Raw genomic sequence first — 20,661 nt, forward strand, 5'->3', positions numbered from 1 at the left:
TAATTCTTTGAAATAAAAATGTTTGCAAAAAACAGCTTTACCATTAAAAAAGAAAAAGCAGCTGAGGGCTTCATGTATTGTGAAAGGGCTGCAGCTGTTTCCTTTTGACTGCTTAGTGTTTTTACAACAACCCAAATGATGTCATGGGCTGGTATGTTAGTGATTTACTGTGTGCTGCTCCGTGGATGTGTGTGTGTGTACGTGCCACCACAAGCAAGCCTTTTTTTACATTGACTCCTTCAAGCAATCTAAATGATGTCCAAGCAATGTAGTTTTATTCTTACTTCGTTTCTGGGCTTTCTTTCATACAACTAACTGGGACCACTAACCCGATCCACCTCGTATCATCATCGGTCATGTGATTTATTCCACTCCGATTTTTGCTCTGGATTACAATCAAGACGACAGAGTCACAACCTCAGAGGTCAAATGACAGGAAAGGAGGAGGTTTGTGTTCTCCAGCAGGTGGCAGATGTTCTTCTCTGAACTTTACAACCTCAGTTGCTGCAGAACATCATCCGCTTCAATACTATCCTGCAAAGCGGGTTGTATCCAGACGACTCACACGCTGATCCGCCTCTCACTTATGAATACAATGGTTCCTAGCCTGGGGGTCGTGCCCCCCCAGGGGATGAATGAATGAAGGGAGAAGAATCCAGTATATGTTTTCTGTTTTGCAGATTTGACTTCTTCTTTGTCTAATTTTTAACGAGGTTTGCATAATTTATATCCACAAAGGTCGATCTATTTGGATATCTAATGACAATGACAGGTCACTGAATTCAATTCTCTTGATTTCGTCTGACAAAATCGCAAATTACAAGTTTGCCTCAGAGGGTTTTATCCTATGTCCTAAAAATACTCACATCGGCGCAGTAAAAACTCCCCAAAAAGTGAAAAACCCGTCCATAAAACCCAAATAATGCGGAGAACATCCGAGGAGGATCTGTGTGACAGAATGAACAATACATTCAATTCCTACAACAGAGATGATTCAAGATGTATGAATGTATCCTGTTATTAAAACCACATGGTGCATGCCTTCATGATATTCAATCAATTGGGAAATGTTAAAGTTAAAGATTGAACCACATTTCATTTTTGACCCTTCAAAAACGGAGCTTTAATGTCTTCAGTCAACTCGTATTCCTTCCTTTAGGATTTGGGAGTCTTGAGGGAAAAGCGATAGTGATCAGTGATTCCTTGTTCCCAAATACAACGACATGTTATTCACCTCAAACCCTCCAAACTCATCAACTGCACCAGAAGCGATTATTAAACCGTTATTAGTATAATATAAGTCAGTAAGTATCCAAGTGTTCGGATCAGTGAGAGGGGCCGACATGTCACTCAAGCACTTGACACTGCTCGTGCCTGACAGCGCGCGCTCGTGTTCTTGTGGGCTGTTACATGTGGGACGTTTCATGCGAGTGACGCGCCGGTAGGAGTCGGACTCTGAAATAAAGAGGCAGGCCGGCGGAGAGCGCACAGCAGCGGGACGGAGACGCGCACAGCAGCGGGACGGAGACGCGTCCCAGAGACGCGTCCCACAGCGCAGGGATCCGCGTGCTGGAGGCGTCCGGCTCACGCGCTGCTGTAAAGGGACGAAACACACTTTATTGGTAAGTCTTCACCTCATCGCACATCTCATGCATACAGCGGGATGGAAGCTGAAACACTTATTACATTATTATATTATATTATTATTACATATATTAATAGCGGGACGTGTAGGACGCAGCTTGTGCAACAGGTGCTGGTTTGTAATCGCTTCTTTAAAGAAGCTTTTACACACATAATCAAGCTTTAAACGTCCTCAGCAGGTCGTGAGTTACATATGACTGAAATTGCTTAACAGAAGAAAAGTGTTATTTTATCTTGATTTCTGGTTCCGCTCTGAAGGGCCCATCATTCACACACAGCAAACAAATATCTCGCAGACATAGATGGAGATCAGATGAGGCCATATGCATCAGATAAGAGGTTCACAAGCTATTCTTTTGAATTCATTATGATAAAAACTGCTCATTAAATCCATCATATATTTTGTAAGTGCAGCTATGTGATGGTAACAGCATTATTAGTTTCAACCTGTTCCACCAGGAAAACATTTCCAGAGATCTACTGTTAGTAGAATAATACAAGATTACAAATGAGATGTTAGAAGAAGAAAAGCTGTTGATTTTTACTGCGGCACAAAGCTGCATTGACGTTACCTCTGTCTTCATCATAGCCGAGGTACTAATAGAGATCATTTAGTGAGCTGCAAAATGAATGAATCAGGCTGTGATGCAATTTCTTTCAAATGTCTGTATGGACCCGAATCATTGGGATCGGGTCTCCAAACACGTCCATGTCTTAATTATCTGGTTGACATTCTGTCTTTGCGTTTTTGATGGTTAGCGCTCAGCAAGGTTCACATGCATTGATCATGTACGTGTACTACACACGGCCTACTCCCGTTTACCCTCCGAGGGGCTCTCTCACAGTCTGAGGCAGAGGGCCACATGGCGGCCCCCCCTATGCAAACATCAAAGGGTTAAAGGTGAGGGCACGCTGGGCAGCACAGCACTTCTCTCCTCTAATGACCTCCAAAGTATAAGTCAATTACTTCTGCGTGGTGACCAGAAAGGAACCGACCACAGGGGGCTGTTTGAGCTCCACTGCCCCTCATTACCACCACTCCACCTCCAACACTATTCCTGATTACAGACACTTCAGGTCAATGCATTATGAGATAAGGTGAGTTAGATGGAAGCTTTCATTTATCAATGAATCATAAGAGAACATCCTAAACCTGACACATGAAGTCAATAAAGATTTACACTTATACAAAATATACTTCAGTAAGTATTTATTTTGATGTTGTACGCGCCCATGTGCAATATCGTCTTTGACTTTTTTCATATACTACACTTTCTATAAATAATGATTTATATCACAAAGACTCTGCAGCCCTTTGAGTTCTTTACAAAGACAAAACAAGCAAAATCATTTAAAGAAGAGAAAGAGAACAAGTCTCCTGTTATGATGAGGAAGTAAAAGCAGTAAAAGTTAAAGTTAAACTATTTCAAAAAACAGATTGTAAAAAAATACTTCAGGTTAAAGTATCAATTGTGCAGCAAGTAATGAGCTCATATCTTGTGTAGTTCACTGTGTGTCAGATCACAGTGGTGGATTATCGCTCAGTGAAGAGCGGATCAAAGGAGATGTTATGTACCTGTAATGCAGTAAGAAGTGTAGTATTTGCATAGAGCACAGAAATAACAAGTAATCCATAACTGTACTTATGTACAGAACAAGTAGTGCATTCATTACCCGAGTGTGTGTGGGGGGGGGGGGGGCTCAAACAAAGATGCTTTATTCTGTATTGTTGTTCCTGCTGATCAAGCTGTCATCCTGTTACACTAAGAGCCCTGGGCACACACACACACATCTACACACACACACACACACACACATCTACACACACACACACACACATCTACACACACACACACACACACACACACACACATCTACACACACACACACACACACACATCTACACACACACACACACACATCTACACACACATCTACACGCACACACCTACACACACACACACACACACACATCTACACACACACACACACACACATCTACACACACATCTACACGCACACACCTACACACACACACACACATCTACACACACACACATCTACACACACACACACACACACACACACATCTACACGCACACATCTACACACACACACACACACACACACATCTACACGCACACATCTACACACACACACACACACACACACACATCTACACACACACACACACACACACATCTACACACACATCTACACGCACACACCTACACACACACACACACACACACATCTACACACACACACATCTACACACACACACACACACATCTACACACACACACATCTACACACACACACACACACATCTACACACACACACATCTACACACACACACACACACACACATACACACACACACCCATACACACCTTCACAGTAGTAAAATACAGTAATTCCCTCTGCCTGTATGTAAAGTTAGCTTAGCATACCAACAGGAAGCAAAGCAGAGGGATGCAGCATGTCTCTGTCCAAAGGTCCATAGTGTTGTCCTTTAGCCACCACCTTGACTCAGCGCCGTTCTTTACACACACACACACACACACACACACACACACACAGATCCGTCATCTTATCTCACTCCAAGAAAAGAAGCAAATGAGCACGTTTTCCCAATTATTTCTTGTAATTGAACAAAACTGGACTTATCTCCTATACAGTTTAAGCATTTTGCAGTTTGTAAAATGTCTGGACAGAGAGGGGATGAATAATATTACTGCCCTTGTTAGTAGAATTTGTTTGTTCCTAGAAGATCAAAGTGCGTTGTAGATTGTGTCCCATCTGAAACCTGAGCGGTTACTTATTGCTTAGTACTTTCTAAGCAATACGTTTTGTAAATAAGTAATTGATGTTTTCTGTCTCTCCCAAAAGTTGGATACTGTGTCTCAGCCATGGCCAGCAAGACTCTCCCAGCCCCCGTCCCTCTCCACCCGTCCCTCCAGCTGGCTAACTACGCCCTCCTACAGACCTCCACAGGCCTTCAGCTACCAGCAGACCATTTTCAAAGTATCTACTGCTTCAGTGCCCTACATGCCATTCACCTCCACCAGTGGACCCTTGGCTACCCACCTTTGGCCGTGCCCCGCTGCACCATCTCCAAGCTGCCTGCCCAGTTCCCTTCCATGGCCTCCCTCCCCATGTTCCCTCACCTACTGCAAGCCAAGCATCACTCAGTGGGACTGCTGCAGATCTCCAAGAACAAGCCCCGCTTTGACTTTGCCAACCTGGCAGCTGCAGCCACCCAGGAGGACCATCTGAAGGCCGAAGACCTGAGCATGACCGGTGCAGCAGCACAGGCTTCGTCTCACCACCCGACTCCAGCAGGCCTCGTATCCCTCCTGGATGTTAACAAACTCTCTTCCCCAAAGTCCAGCAGAGGCCGATTGCCGTCCAAGACAAAGAAAGAGTTTGTCTGCAAGTTCTGCGGCCGCCACTTTACCAAATCCTACAACCTCTTGATCCACGAGAGGACGCACACGGACGAGAGGCCATATACCTGTGATATCTGCCACAAGGCCTTCAGGAGACAGGACCATCTCCGGGACCACAGGTGAGAAGCAGAGCCGATCACTACTTTTCTGTCTTTATGGAACCACTTCTAGTACAAGCAGCAGCTTCAGTGTCCACACAGGATACATTCAGAAACAACCCTGTTAAAATGAAATGTCATTTGTTTGGATTAGAGGATTTGACAAGCCTATTTCTCAGAAACACACTAAAGGGATTTTGGTGGTGAGTGTGTAAAGAGTTTGGTAAATTAGTTTCCATCCAACATTGTTCATGTAAAAGATGTTGAATGTGTTTAAACAACTGCGCCGTAGTTCACTTCATACACACACGTAGGAACCAGCAGACGCTAAATGAAATGATTAACTGGGTGCTGACTTTAATGTAAAACTGGCATAATGTTACAGTGTGTTGTATTGCAGATTTATTTATACTGACAAATTTAGAATTTGAATACAAATTTTTCCTCATGAAATAGTTGCCATTGTTAGAAACGTAGTACTTTGTCTGCTATTGGTGTTCTGCTGTGTAAAGCCATAAGGCCACATTTTATGTATGTAGTTCTTACAGCTAAACATTTGAAATAACACAACGCTCCTTCTGCGCATTACTCCAAAAGGGTCCAAAATAATGCTCTCGGACATTGTGATTGGTAGCAGGAGAATCCAGGAGAACACATTTCAAACCAGTGCTTTATTAGTTAACTGTGAAGTGTGAACAGGTAGATAGTGACACCGCACACAGGAAGCGACAGTAAGAAAAAGCACAGCCTGAATACATATTTTGACTATGTTACTTTCTCTGCACGAAGTTTACAAAAAACAATATTGCCTATGGTCCACACGAATGTAAATTCACTGCCTGGGTGTAGGTCCCACCTGCTTCCATAAACCTTTGAGATGGAAGCCTGTGGAGACACTGGTGATTCCAAACCACCTATTCTACTTCATTTATTCTGGAAATATCACAAAACGTAGCAGCATTTGCAAAACAGGATAATCTATCTGTTGAAGGTGAAGCTTTTGTCAGTAGCAACAGTGGTGTTCTGAATGCAGACATGATGATGCTAACGGGCTGCTCTGTGTGTCCACCCTGCAGGTACATTCATTCCAAAGAAAAGCCCTTCAAATGTCAGGAGTGTGGGAAGGGCTTCTGTCAGTCCAGGACTCTGGCTGTCCATAAAACATTACACATGCAGGTCAAGGAACTAAAGCCAGCCAAGATCAAGTGATTCACTTTGCCAGCAGGGAAGGGACAGGGACACTGGAACAACTCAACCAAAGACAACAGCAGTGAAAGAAGAACCAAACACTTATTCATCTCAGCAGCTGGAAGCAGAGCGCTCTGCTTCTGTGGGAATACCAGCTAGTGCTTAAAGAAATTATGCAGAAATACTGTAAGCCTTAGTGGAGAAGTGGATGCTTAGTTATCAAAGCTTGCCTTGGAAATTAATGTGTGAAATTTTAAATGAAAAACAACATCCTTTTGGCTGCTCAGTACGTTGCTCAGATGCTTACAATGCAAACACGTTAAAGGGACACAAGCATAATGGAGTTACATTTAAACCGAGAATGTTTAAGCCATGTTAATTCATTTCCTTCCTTTTCAATATCACACCCCCAATGTTATTTTTGTACAGATGCATTATATCAAAAATGTATTTTTGCACTTTAACCTGTTAATTGATTATTTACATATATCACTGGATTTCTAAAAACCTATTTTCAAAATGAATAATCGTTTCTAAATAAAATATTTTTACTGTAAGTAGCTGGCTGTTTGTCTTAAGTTTGTTTGAGTAAAATGTTGCTATCAGAGTTCAACATTTCTGTCGGGTGGGGATTTCACGCCCAGGCACATGGCAGTCCATGAAAAGGTCACAGGAAGTCCTTTATTTGCTTTGCGTTTTGTACTTAAAAGTGGAGTTTCTTTTACATTTTTTCACTGTAAGTAATTTAAATTAGGGGTCAGTAATAGGCGGATCGGAGTCCGAGTCTGGTCCCTGACACCACTGTAAACCAACAGATAATAGAGAACTAGAACATTTTGAAGCTCCCCAATGAAACAGCATAAATCTTTGAGAACAAGTGTACCCACTCACATTTGAAAGGAAGGCTATGAAAAAGAGCCCAACATGATATGGATTCATTTCCCAACAATAAGGTAAACAGAACGGAATAGAGCTAAAACAAGTGGTTTCAATAACCACAGAAGTTACTGTACAGAATGTTCTCTTATATGAAGAGAATATGTGTCAAATTGTGGCTTTGGTTGTCATCACTCACAGCTGAATCAACTGAATTCAAAGCTGTAGGAGTATTCACTCCAATATTCTCTAATTAAGTACTTTAAAAAAGGCTTTCTCATTTATAAACTTTCCTTGTTTTCTCCCTGTTATTGTGTTTCTTTCATTCTGGGGGAGTTTATGTGCTTATGTGAGACTGTACACACAGTAAAGCCCTCTGAGACCAATATGTAATATTGGGCTATACATATAATGAATGAATAAATAATGGATATTATTATCACTCATTCCTAATTTGACTTTTTTTTTAAAATGATTTATAGTACATTTATCATACAATTGTGGCTCAGTGGACAGCACGGCGGTCCTTCAATCAAAGGATCAGTGGTTTGATCCTCTGCATGTTGATGTCTCCTTATTTCAGGCTGAGAGAAGAACATTTTCACTTTACTTTCAAATTAAATTATAAAGCCATGTACTTTTAGCTAAAAGTAAATTTAAAAGTCTAAGCCAGTGGAAATTAATCAGGAAGCAGGTATTTTTCCCAATTCCAAAACTTAACTTAAGCACAGGTCACTTTTTCTTGTTGCAACATTTGTATTTGTATTTGAGCCAGCTAAAATCCTTTCCTACATTTATGGGTAAATTCTTCCGCTTCTTCCACCGCTGGTTCATTTGTTAACAAGCAAATCTTCAGCACGCAATGCATCTTGAGATATACTGGGCCATGGAGGATCCAGCAGTCTGATTAAACGAGGGCTGCATTTGAAATCTTAGAAATAGGACAACCTCTTCTCTCTTCTCTCTTCAGCTGCTGTGACGCCATAGTTCTACAAATGCAGCCCCCGAAAGAATGCAGCTGCTGGCTTAGGACATACTGTAGCTACCGATCTGTTAAACTTTATTTGATTCATCAGTTGCTGACGTAGGGACGTTAATACAACATATTTTTTCAAGGAATCAAGAAAATCAATCACATCCTGCTGATGTTCTTGTTACGTTGAAGTGAAGGTTCGGACCCCAAAGCAGAGACGGAGTGGTTTGTAGTAGGATATATGAACAGAGTTTATTAGTTGACGAGGGAGGCAGGAGTAGCAGGGTGCTGGCTGGCTTGTGGATCCTGGCAACGGGGATGAAGAGCCGAGCAATGAGGCACACAAGAGTTCTGGGTGAAGAAAGCAACAAGGTTAGCATTAGGGGTGTAACGATTCATTTTAACAACGACAACATTTAATAAAACATTTATTACCATAATATGCCAAACATGCAAGGAATTTGTCTTGGCGGTTGGTGCGTGACAGTAGACAATGTGACAATAGACAAGACATTAGTGCACAAGTAATAAAATAAAGTAAAATGAAATGCTGTTGCAATGGGTTAGTAAATAAGGCTATGGGTTAGTATAAAACAAGGGAATAAAGTTAAAAATTTTAAATATTAAAGAAAGTTGAAAAAGAAATATTAAGCATAAAGTGCACTAACTAACAAGTAACAAAGTGACGACAAAGTGATGAATTGCAGTGACGTGTGCAGTGTGAAGGGGAGTGACCGGTGGAATAACAGAGTCAGTCAGTGGGGGACCGGCTCTGTTGATGAGCCCGACTGCCGACGGGAAGAAACTGTTGATGTGGCGGGAGGTCTTAGTCCTGATGGACCTCAGCCTCCTGCCAGATGGAAGGGGCACAAACAGGTTTTGTCCGGGGTGAGAGGGGTCGGCTACCATCTTTTTAGCTGCTTCAGAGTTCTGGAAGCGAACAAGTCCTGCAGGGACGGCAGGTTGCAGCCGATCACCCTCTCTGCAGAGCGGAGGACACGCTGCAGCCTGCCCTGGTCCTTGGCTGTGGCTGCAGCGTACCAGACGCTGATGGAGGAGCAGAGGATGGACTCAATGATGGCCATGTAAAAGTATGGCATGACACCCAGTACATCCAAACACCCAGTACGTCCAAACGGCTCTTTTAAGGGCCACCCACTCACACACTTTATTATTGAGCAAACTTTGTGAAATATTACTTAATATTGAGTAGTAGTAGCAATATGTACTAAGAATGCAATTTCACACCCTTCCGCACAGATTTTAGGGGTTGGGGGGGTTGAGAGTGACAAAATCATTTTATGAACTACCCTTTTGGGCTGCGGAGTGGCTAAGGTTGCGCTTTTCTGCTAGATGTGACAATGAAAAAAAAGCAGTTCCACCATCTGCTTCGGCCGGATTCAGGCAATATTCCAGACTTTGACTCTTGTCAGTTCTCTGCCGTGAGGCCTGCTCAAAAGCCTCTTTAAGAGTCTTCTAATTTATCTTCACTCTATCAACGTGAAACGTTCCATGATTACTGTACACATGCTGTGCTATCTCGTAGATGTGTTTTTAGCCTGGTGTCTCTATTCAGGCAATTTTGTGTCATATTGATTTATTTCTTCATCCTTAACATACAAAGCGATTTTTACAAATCAAAACACAGGGGTTCCCCTTCATCCTGACAGAATCTTTTTTGTTACACTTTTTGTCTAAGTGTATGGTTATGGCAATATATACAATAGTGTATTTGTGTGTACGTGCGTGTATATGCATGCAGGAAGAAGGCTGCTGGCTGGTCCAGGGGAAGGAGGATAGCTGAGCGGATGTTTGGCCTGTTGCTCACCATTTCTCTCATAGCCAGGAACTCATTAGTCTGTCATCAACTATCCTGAGAAGCCAGGGACTCTTCTCTCACACACTCACACACACAGCAGCTGAAGATGGCAGGGGATGGTATACGTGACATAAGGCTTGTTGAGATTGAGAAAGTATACTTAAGCCTGCTTAAGCCTCTTCTCCTCAAACTGCGGAGAAAGATTTTGTCCCCCAAAGTTTACAATAAATAAAATGGAATCCAGGGTTTGATATCTGGGCAGAATCCTGAAATATGTCTGGCTCAAACTACAGTAGGTAAGACTATAAAATATTATATAAAGTACTTACTGCTTATTATGGCCTTGATGTTACCTCTTTGTCCTCTGGGCCTAGGGGAAATGTCATTCACTGCTACTGTCCTAACCGAATGATTAAGGAAGAGGGCAAGCAGGGGGCACGGTGATGCTTCACTTGGTAGACCTCGCTGTGGACCACTGACACGTTTATGGTTTCCGACTGGCAGGGTGATTCACAGGGTGGCAGGATGGACGTTCAGCGAGGTGAACCCCCCCAGACTTCCTCCATAGAGGGAGGAAAAGCACCCACCCACTCTTTTACAACAGTTATAGAGCAGGATCAGAGCTGCCCAGGAAGGTGAAAGAAAGTCTTGATGAAAATGGCTCGCACGTGGTTGATGGTCACTTAACCCTAGAGTAGCATTACACAGACATAATGCAACAGGGATGATAATAGCAGCTGCCATTGCTGGGGTCCATTGACGATTAAATGGGTAATACTGATAATGATACAGCCTCTGTCAGCATTATGTGGGACACATTGGTTGCTATGGTCTTGGCACGTCAATTGTGTAATTGTTGTTCAGAGACCATTGGTAACATAAAGGGAGGCCACACAAACATTTACCCTAAACAATTTAATTCAGCTACTAAAGTTCAGCACCGTTTCAGTTAGGGTGAGGCTTGTGCAGCAGGACCTGCTGAGAGACAGATCTTTATTTGCCTTCTTGGAGGCTCCAATCACACTTCTAGTAAGATAGGTGATGGTTGCAGCTCCTCGCATCAGGAAACCATCCACAGCAACAGCCAGCAGAGTGGGAGAGTCATAAGACCCTTCCTTAATATTGGGGTCCTGCCGGCGAGTAAACTCAACCCATACCATGTAGAATCTTCCCCTCTGCAATTTTGGTACCTTAGCAGTAATTCAAGAGAGTAAAAAAACAGGACAGAAAGAAACACTGCAGGGAGCAGAAGAAAACAATCTAGTTTGAACAGTTACAGCTCGGGACATGGCATAAGCCAGTGTATTTTCAGTGACTTTTGAAATCAATTCAATTCATTTTATTTTGTATAGCCCAAAATTGCAAATTACAAAGGAGGGCTTTACAGTCCATACACATGCGACATCCTCTGTCCCGACACCCTCACATCGGCACAGGAAACACTCCCCCCCAAAATAAAAAAAGCTTTTACATGACGTACATCTTAAACATATGGGTGAAGGAAAAGACAGCAACACATATGCCTTTTATTAGGGTGTTGGATTGAGTGGAGAAAGATTAGGGAGTTATGATCGGTGTATACCACTAAAGGTCTTACTCCGCTACCCACATAAACCTCAAAATGTGCCCAGATCAGTGCCAGTTTCTCTTTGTCAATGATTGAGTAATTTAACTTGTAACGCGAGTTCCCGATCTCATGCTATTCTGAGTAGTAATAGTATAAGTGTATAAAACTCAGGATCCCGGGAGCGCTGCACTGTCACCACAGCACCGGTGGATGTCTCCGCTCCACCGGACTGCGAGTAAAGAGGAAAGGGGGCAGGGAGAGCGTTGCTTAAAAAACCCGACTGCCACCGAGCAAATACCACCCGGAACATATTTAATCTTCCAATAAAGTTGATCTTACCTTGGGTTTGGAAAACCAAAGATAATTTTAGACTCCGCTAAAAGCGGACCACAGTACATCTTCTCCAAGCAACACAGGACCTGCCCGGCCTGGAGCAGAGCTCCTGAAGACGTCTCTGCCCTCCTGTGTTAGGAGGTGTGGATGCAAGTGTCCGTAATGGATTTACCTCGGCCCACCAGAGTCCGCTGCTCGGGCGCCTTGCCGGAGGTCGGTGGGTCTCAATGAAAATGAATGGAAATTTTTCAAAAAACTTCAAAGGCTCGGAGCGAACTCGGTTTTATTTAATTCAAAACCAAAATTCAGAGTATAACAGAGAACATTTGTTACAGAGAAAAAAAGGATAATAAAATGTCGAACAAAAACTTAGGAAAAAATGTCTGGAGATCTTAATCTACAGCTTCCCTATCACCGTCCAGCAGAAAGCATGAACCCCCCCACAAACCAACAACCCAAAAACAATCTCGGTTCTCCAGTCGAACTGTCCCTTTTATAATACCAGAAAGTGTGGAGTGTGTGGAGATTGAGGAAAGCCTCCAAAAAAGAACGGAGAAGGAAAAAACTCTCACTGCCTCTTGAGGCCATAAATCACCCCTACCAAGTGTCCACCTGCACTTGGGCCTCACATCTCCTGCAGAACTACTGTCACTTCTGTCCATTACATAACACCAACATATATATTTTGTGTTTTAGAGTCTCTGGTTACCAGTGGCTTCTTTCTGTGTACCAATGAGGTGGACACAAACACTTGCTGACCTTCGTATACTTGTTATTCATGCCAGCAATAATAATAAATACAATTATTTTGTTGCCAAGACTCTACGTCTGTCCTGTTTCACCCAACGCCGAATCACCACTGCTGATTTTAAAAAGGGCGGGACACAATTAATTCCCCCAAGATGCCGCTGAGGATAATTACACCTTCTCAAAGGCACTGTTTCCTGAACCACTCCCCCACTCTGTGGTCTTTGCAGCTGGGCAAAACCACCCCGCCACCACACCAACCATGCCCAAAAACGCAAAAAGTTATTTCTTTGTAGTTGGAACAGGAAACTGAACAACTGCCAAATCCTTTGTTCTTACCGGGCGTATTTGCCCTGCCCACAACTTTTCCTAAGTAGGTCAAACAGCACTCGGATGCGGTGAAGACGATTCTCCCAAGTATAATTGGCTCTGGACATTGTTTGCGGTGGACAATGTTTGACATTAACTGCTTCTGTTGGGATCCCTGTCTGACCCGTTCTGTCTTTTGCCTCTGTTTTCCCCCAAACTCTCCTTCCCTCATGTGTCTGTCATCCCCCTGTGTGTTTGGGTTTTTCCATGTGCTTGTTGTGGGTGTGTTCTTGGTCCCACCTCCAGACGCCGCCCATTGCAACATCACGGGACTCGGGTCGTGATCCGCCTGCCTCCCTCCGGCGTCGGGCTACAGGACTCGCACCGTTATCTGCCTACATTCTGATGTTGAGCCACGGGACTCACGTAGTAAATTGTCTTGTTGGGGCAACAAATACATTTGGTAACCCTATACTGGCTCCTGAGATTGCATTTGGGTCCTAATCCTTGTTAGGCGACAGAACGGACTGACCTATTATGGATCCAGCGACCATCGGATCAGCTCTGCCGGTAGAACACCAGCAGATGATAAGGGACATGGCTGAAGTTCGGAAGTCCATGGCTATGAGGTGTCTCAGATCGGCTGCCATCTGCCTGCTACGGCGCCAGCATCCCTTTTTCCCGATCCAGGATTCCGCCGTCCCGGATCCCTATGACTGTACGCTGGGGAGGTGTCGGGCATCTTAGTATGAGGAAGGGGTTTGGACTGGGCCATGAATACGTTGAGCATCAATCAGCGCAACCACCTGTACTATGTGACCTTTGTGGAGGATCTACGGAGGGTTTTGGACCACCCGTGGACTCAGAGGACGCAGCGATATGGCCAAGCGAGTGAGCCGGAGCACACTGTAGATTTCCACATTCTCACCACGGAGTCCGGGTGGGGAGAAATGGCGCTCAGAGGCGTGTTTATTCATGGACTGTCTGAAGCTGTGAAGGTTTAACTGGCCAGCTGCAATAAGCGCAGTTCGTTTGAGGAGTTGATGAGACTCATGATCGGGCTGGATAATTGGATGCGGGAGAAATGACTGGAGCGGAACTACAGATCCCAGGGGGCGTCGTTCGTGACAGCATCTTTGTCCAGATTCCGCTCTCTTGCCCTTGTGTCAGCCTGTCGGGGGGAATGCGTAGGTCCAGTTCGCTCCAACAGGGGAGCTCACCAGTAGTGGTTGGGAAACTGGTGAGCGAACCCTCCTCCTCTCCCTGTTGCACTCCCGCACACTCTGTCTCTTTGCGTTGGTGGACTCCGGGGCGGAGCAAAACTTCATGGACTCAGTTTGTAGCCAGGGCCCAGGTTCCTGTGGAGGTGTTAAAGGGTCCACTAATGGTAAATGCTCTGGATGTTAGCTTCCTAGACAGAGTCACGCACCGAACTCAGCCGCCAAGTTTTTTGTCTTCTCTCAAAAACCTCTAGTTCGGGGCCCCCCGTAACCCTCAGATTGACTGGGCGGGAGGATTGTTGCTTGGAGGCCCACTGTCATACCAGCTGCCTAAGGTCCGCGCTACCAGCTGGAGAAAGTCCGCAGTTCAAACTAGTGACCACGCCTAATCTCCCCTCCATCCCCACCGCCTACCACAACATCAGGAAGGTGTTTAGCAAGACTCGGGCTCTCTCCTTGCCACCTCACCGTCCCTATGACTGCGCCATTCACCTCAACCCCGGCAATTCGTTCCCTTCCAGCCGGTTATAAAAACCTATCTAGACCAGAAATGGCGTCCACGGAGGAGTACTTCTCTTGTCGTTGAAGAATAATTTGCCCGTCCTCGTCCCCACTCGGAGCCGGGTTCTTCTTTGGCTAAACAGGAAAAAAGCTTCCGGCTCTGCATTGACTAGAGATTTGAACAAATACCCCCTGCCTCTGAATAACTCAGCGTTGAAACCTCTGGCGAAGCCATGATCTTCTCAAAGCTTGACCTCCACAACACATACCACCTGGTGCAGATCCGAGCAGGTAGCGACTGTAAGACAGCATTCAACACCCCCCCTCGGCCACTTTGAGTATTTGGTGATGCCGTTTGGACCAACCAATGCCCCTGCAGTATTTCAGGTGTTGGCTAATGAGATTTTTTTTAACCTACTGTGGTAACCCAGGGGGAGTGAGGCCAGATTCGGGCGTAAAATAAGAAACTCAGACAGCAAATGCAAACAAAAAGGGTCCTTTTAATAACAAAGGTCAAAAACTACGGCTCTTCCAACCGGCTTCCAAACTGAAATATGTGGCGTCTCCTCCTACGTGGCGCCCGCTTCCTTGTCCTGTTAGGAGCAGAGTAGAGTAGAGCGGTGAGTCCTGGGGGTTACCTCCTCTCCGACGTCTGCCCCCGTCCGGTCTCTTCTCCTCTCCTTATCTAGGGTCTGCTCTGATTACCAGATAGGCCGCAGGTGTGACCAGTGCCACGTTCCCAGTGGCTGGAGCACCTGCACAGGATAATAAATCCCCCTTATCACCTCCCCCAACCGGAGCTTGGGGCTCCGCCCCAAGTGCTTTGTTCCTCCCCCTGGTTTGCCACACACCCCCTCCACCAGCTCCAGGTTGGGGCTAGGAGCGTCAACGAGATAGCATTCTTCCCTCCTGGACAAGGCGTCTGCGTTTCCATGTGCTTTTCCCGACCTGTGCTCAACAGAAAAATTAAAGTTTTGCAGTTCGAGGAACCACCGTGTAACTCGTGCATTAGTGTCTTTGGCTGTAGACATCCATCTCAGTGGTGCGTGATCCGTTACCAGGGTGAATTTTCTGCCCAGGAGGTAATACCGCAGCTTTGTCAGGGCCCATTTTATTGCCAAACATTCTTTCTCCAACGTTGAATAATTGATCTCATGCTTTAGCAACTTACGGCTGATATAGGTCACTGGGTGTTCTTCTCCTCCTCTGACCTGGGACAGCACGGCTCCAAGCCCTGATCCAGAGGCATCTGTATGGACGATGAACGTGTCCTCAAAATTAGGGGTGCTTAAAATTGGCTCGGTGCACAGGGCCCTCCGAAGGGTTGTAAAGGCTGCCTCAGCTTCGGTGCTCCAGAGGACCTGGTGTGGGTGGCTGTTTTTCGTCATCTCGTGTAAAGGGGCTGCAATAGTAGCAAAGTGGGGTATAAAGCACTGATAATAGCCGACCAGGCCGAGGAACGTTTTTACTTGCCGCTTCGTGGCTGGCTTAGGCCAGGTGGCAATGGCCTCCACTTTCCGGGATTGGGGTCTCACACTGCCTCTCCCAATGGTGTAGCCGAGGTATTCCGCCTCCTCCAGGCCAAGGTGGCACTTTTTTGGGTTGGCGGTCAGGCCAGCTCTCCGTAGGCTTCCCAGGACAGCTTTCAGGTGGCCTACATGGGTGGTCCAGTCGGGGCTGTGTATGACCACATCATCTAGGTAGGCCGCTGCATACTCCCGATGAGGTCGGAGCACCTGGTCCATCATTCTTTGGAACGTAGCTGGCGCTCCGTGGACTCCGAAGGGCAGGACTCTATAGTGGTACAGGCCTTCTGGGGTAGCAAACGCTGTCTTCTCTTTGGCGGTTTCTGTGAGGGGAACCTGCCAGTAACCTTTAGTGAGGTCGAGCGTGGACACAAACCGGGCTGGGCCTAATCGCTCTATTAACTCATCAACCCTCGGCATGGGGTAAGCGTCAAATTTTGAGATTTCGTTCAATTTTCTAAAATCATTGCAGAATCTCTCGCTGCCGTCGGGTTTTGGAGTCAACACAATCGGGCTGGACCATGCACTGTGTGACTCCTCAATAACGCCCATCTCCAACATCCTTCTCACCTCTTCTTTGATGGTCTCCCTTTTTGCCTCTGGTATGCGGTAGGGTCGGAGCCTCACCTTTTTCCCAGGTTCGGTGATGATGTCGTGGTTAATCACCGTGGTCCTTCCCGGCATGTCTGAAAAAACATCTTTGAACTGCCCAGTTAGTTCCACCATGTCTTGCCGGTGGGTCGGACTCAGATGGGGGCCCAGAGGTACCTGTGAGGGGACACGATCTTGGGTTTCGGTGGTTAGTGCGGCCATCGGAACACTGTCAGGGGCGTGCCATCTCTTCAACAGATCAATGTGATATATTTGGCAGATTTTCCTCCTTCCCGGTTGTCTTACCTTATAATTCACCTCCCCCACCCTTTCGATCACCTCATAGGGTCCATGCCACTTTGCCAGGAATTTGCATTCCACCGTTGGAATCAGGACCAAGACAAACTCTCCCGGCTGGAACTCCCGTAGCTGAGCTCTACGGTTATAGATTCTGGCTTGGGCGTGTTGGGCTTGTTGCATATGCTCCCGCACCAGGGGCCATACCTTAGCCATCCTGTCCTGCATCTGGTCGACATACTCTATGGCGGAGCGATGGGCTGATGGCTGTTGCTCCCATGCTTCTTTGGCCAGGTCCAGCATGCCCCTGGGTCTCCGTCCATACAGCAGCTCAAATGGTGAGAACCCTGTGGACGCCTGGGGCACTTCGCGGATTGAGAACAAGACAAAGGGGATTAGTTGGTCCCAGTTTTTCCCCTCCACGTCAATAGCCTTCCTTAGCATTTGTTTTAAGGTTTTATTGAAACGTTCTACCAGGCCGTCCGTCTGTGGGTGGTAGACAGAGGTTCGTATTTGGCTCACCTTCAGCAGTTTACACATCTCCTTCATCACCCGAGACATGAAACAGGTTCCCTGGTCAGTAAGGACTTCCTTTGCAATCCCAACTCTACTAAAGAGAAGGAATAATTCTCTCGCCACCGCTTTAGCACTTGCGGTGCGTAACGGGACCGCCTCTGGGTACCGGGTGGCATAACCCATGATAACCAGGATAAACCGGTGCCCCCTACTGGACTTCGGCAAGGGGCCTACTATATCCATGGCCACCCTCTGGAATGGGATGTCGATTATTGGTAGTGGTATTAGTGGATTCTGGTAGTTTACCTTCGGCGCCGTCTTCTGGCATTGTGGGCAGATTTGGCAATAATCCTGGACCGCCTTCTTCACCCCCGGCCAGTAGAAGCGCTCCCGGACTCGGTCGTAGGTTTTCTCCACCCCCAAATGAGCTCCCAACAGGTGGGAGTGGGCTAGGTACAACACTTTGTTAATATAGCGCTTGGGGACTAGCAACTGTTCCACCACCCGTTCCTCCAGCTTTGCCACCCTATACAAGAGGCCATTCTTGATTGAAAAGTGTGGAAAGGTGCTAGCACTTACCCCCGCCACCGGTTCTCCCTCGACCACAGCCAGGTTCTGTCGCGCTTGTTCCAGGTTAGGGTCCTCCCACTGGGCCGTCCCAAACTGCCCGGGCCTGGTGGAAGATGCCTCTTCTGCCGGTGGGAACTCCGAAAAAGCCTCGTTCGAAGACCCTTCAGTTAGTCGGGGATCCCTCCTTGTCGGGGCCTCCGCTGGGGCCGGGGCCTCCGCTGGGGCCGGGGCCTCCGCTGGGGCCAGGGCCTCCTCCTCTGTCCCTTCTGCAGATGACGTGGTTGGGCTAGATGGGGCTGCACAGGCATGTGCCACCTTGACTTTCTGGTCCCTACCAGGTTTCTTGGTGGGACAGTTTCTTCGGTGGCCAGCAGTCCTGCATGCCCACAAACGCCAGAATATCGGGCAGTCCCGCCCAATCAGCACTGGTACCGGCAGATTTTTCACTAAGCCCGCAACAACCTCAAATGTGCCCCTGGTGGTCTGGACCTTAATGTGGGTCGTGGGACACTCTCGTGAATCCCCGTGGACACAGGAGACTGGGATGGGGGGTCCCCTGGGGCCAGAGGTCAACCCGGGCCGTAGGAGGGTGACCGCACTGCCGGAGTCGAGTAGGGCTTCAGCATCCTGGGTCCCTATTCTGACCGGCAGCTTTGGGGCCCTTGCGCCCTCATGAGCCCAGCACGTGGTAAGATAGCTGTCGGCCTTCCGTGGGGAGTCGGAGGAGCCCGCCGTAGGCATCAGAATGTCTTCTCCCGGACAATTCCACGCTATATGGCCCTCTTGTCCACAGGCAAAGCATTTTCGCCGGTCCGGATTCACAAAGGGGCGGCGCTGGAGGGATGGCTGGGGCGGACCCCCTTGGGGCCTCGGGCTTGGGCCCAGTGCCTCCGTGTCGCTCTTCCTCAGCCTCTGCCTGTCTCTCCTGGGGTCCGATTGGCTGGGTGGCCTACTGCTTTGCATCAACTGTACCGTGACCTGGTGATTCTCCAACAGCGTCACTAGGGCATCTACTGTCTCTGGGCAGCTTTGAGAAGCGTGTCGTTTGGCACCCCCGGGTAAGGCTCTGATACAGCGATCCATGGCAACTCTGTCAATCGCTGGAGGCCCCTCCCCCGAGGTTAACCAACTGCGTGTCAATCGCATCAGCGTTGCAATTTGCGGCCGCACTGGGGCAGTAGCGTCATACTCCCAGGCGTGGAACTATTGGGCCCTCGTCTGCAGGTTGTGTCCATAATGGGCCAAAATCGCAGCTTTCAATGCCCCATACTGGTTTACGTCAGCGGGGGAAAGGTCCCGGCAGGCTTTTTGAGCTTCGCCAATTAAAAAAGGGGCTAGAATTCCTGCCCATTGTGCTCTAGGCCAACGTTCCCTCTCTGCAGTCCTTTCAAAAACCTCTAGGTAGGCCTCAATGTCATCCTCACCGGTCTGCTTGGTGAGAACTTTACTGGGTTCCGTAGGCCCCTCTGGCTTTACCAGATGCCGTCCAAGAGTAGTGATGGCGTCCTGTAAGGCTTGAAGACTCTGGGCCTGCTGGGTTTGGGTCTGGATGAGCTGTGTCAGTGCATTCTCCATGGTTCTCCGTGTCTCTCTCGGAGTACCTATTTTAGCCTGAATCTTTAGCGACAGACCGTCATGCCTGCATCCTCCACCAAAATGTGGTAACCCAGGGGGAGTGAGGCCAGATTCGGGCGTAAAATAAGAAACTCAGACAGCAAATGCAAACAAAAAGGGTCCTTTTAATAACAAAGGTCAAAAACTACGGCTCTTCCAACCGGCTTCCAAACTGAAATATGTGGCGTCTCCTCCTACGTGGCGCCCGCTTCCTTGTCCTGTTAGGAGCAGAGTAGAGTAGAGCGGTGAGTCCTGGGGGTTACCTCCTCTCCGACGTCTGCCCCCGTCCGGTCTCTTCTCCTCTCCTTATCTAGGGTCTGCTCTGATTACCAGATAGGCCGCAGGTGTGACCAGTGCCACGTTCCCAGTGGCTGGAGCACCTGCACAGGATAATAAATCCCCCTTATCACCTCCCCCAACCGGAGCTTGGGGCTCCGCCCCAAGTGCTTTGTTCCTCCCCCTGGTTTGCCACACTACTTAGATAACATTCTCCTCTATTCTGCAGTTCTGTTGGAGCACCAACGTCATGTCTGGATGGTCCTCCAACGGCTACTGAGGAACAAGTTGTTCGTGAAGGCGGAAATATTTAGTTTTACGTAACCTCATTTTGGTTCCTGGGTTTCATCATTGAGATGGGTCAAGTAAGGGTGGACCCAGAGAAGGTCAAGCCGCCCCCATCTTGGAAACAGCTCCAGCAGTTCTTGGGGTTTGCTCACTTCTACCGTCACTTCATTTGAAACTACAGCACGCTTGCGGCCCCCCTCATAAGACTCACCTCCTCGAAAACAATGTTATCATGGAGGCCAGTTGAGCGTTTCA

At 47.1% G+C, this 20,661-nt stretch overlaps 2 protein-coding genes across 7 annotated transcripts; one reads left to right on the top strand and one right to left on the bottom strand.

The window, feature by feature from the left end:
- Nucleotides 1–1,470: 1,470 nt before the first annotated feature.
- osr1 (odd-skipped related transcription factor 1) lies at nucleotides 1,471–6,940 on the top strand. Of its 2 annotated transcripts, XM_040200344.2 has the most exons (3): nucleotides 1,471–1,622; nucleotides 4,538–5,216; nucleotides 6,272–6,940. In XM_040200344.2, the coding sequence occupies exons 2-3, from the start codon at nucleotides 4,558–4,560 to the stop codon at nucleotides 6,402–6,404; spliced, it is 792 nt and encodes a 263-aa protein (XP_040056278.1). In that variant the 5' UTR covers nucleotides 1,471–1,622; nucleotides 4,538–4,557; the 3' UTR covers nucleotides 6,405–6,940. The 2 variants fall into 2 exon arrangements, with proteins under 2 accessions (XP_040056278.1, XP_077945229.1); XM_078089103.1 differs by lacking the exon at nucleotides 1,471–1,622 and having other exon boundaries at nucleotides 3,993–5,216.
- An 8,268-nt stretch (nucleotides 6,941–15,208) lies between these two features.
- On the bottom strand, nucleotides 15,209–20,313 carry LOC144388351 (uncharacterized). Of its 5 annotated transcripts, none has more exons than XM_078089091.1 (2): nucleotides 16,882–20,313; nucleotides 15,209–16,590 (listed from the first exon to the last, which is right to left on the bottom strand). In XM_078089091.1, the coding sequence occupies exons 1-2, from the start codon at nucleotides 19,372–19,374 to the stop codon at nucleotides 15,430–15,432; spliced, it is 3,654 nt and encodes a 1,217-aa protein (XP_077945217.1). In that variant the 5' UTR covers nucleotides 19,375–20,313; the 3' UTR covers nucleotides 15,209–15,429. The 5 variants fall into 5 exon arrangements, with proteins under 5 accessions (XP_077945217.1, XP_077945216.1, XP_077945219.1 ...); XM_078089090.1 differs by having other exon boundaries at nucleotides 16,825–20,313; XM_078089093.1 differs by having other exon boundaries at nucleotides 15,209–15,321; nucleotides 15,900–20,313.
- Between the last annotated feature and the right edge of the window lie 348 nt (nucleotides 20,314–20,661).

The sequence above is a fragment of the Gasterosteus aculeatus genome, chromosome 15, assembly GCF_964276395.1.
Source record: "Gasterosteus aculeatus chromosome 15, fGasAcu3.hap1.1, whole genome shotgun sequence".
In the NCBI taxonomy this organism is placed as follows: domain Eukaryota; kingdom Metazoa; phylum Chordata; class Actinopteri; order Perciformes; family Gasterosteidae; genus Gasterosteus; species Gasterosteus aculeatus.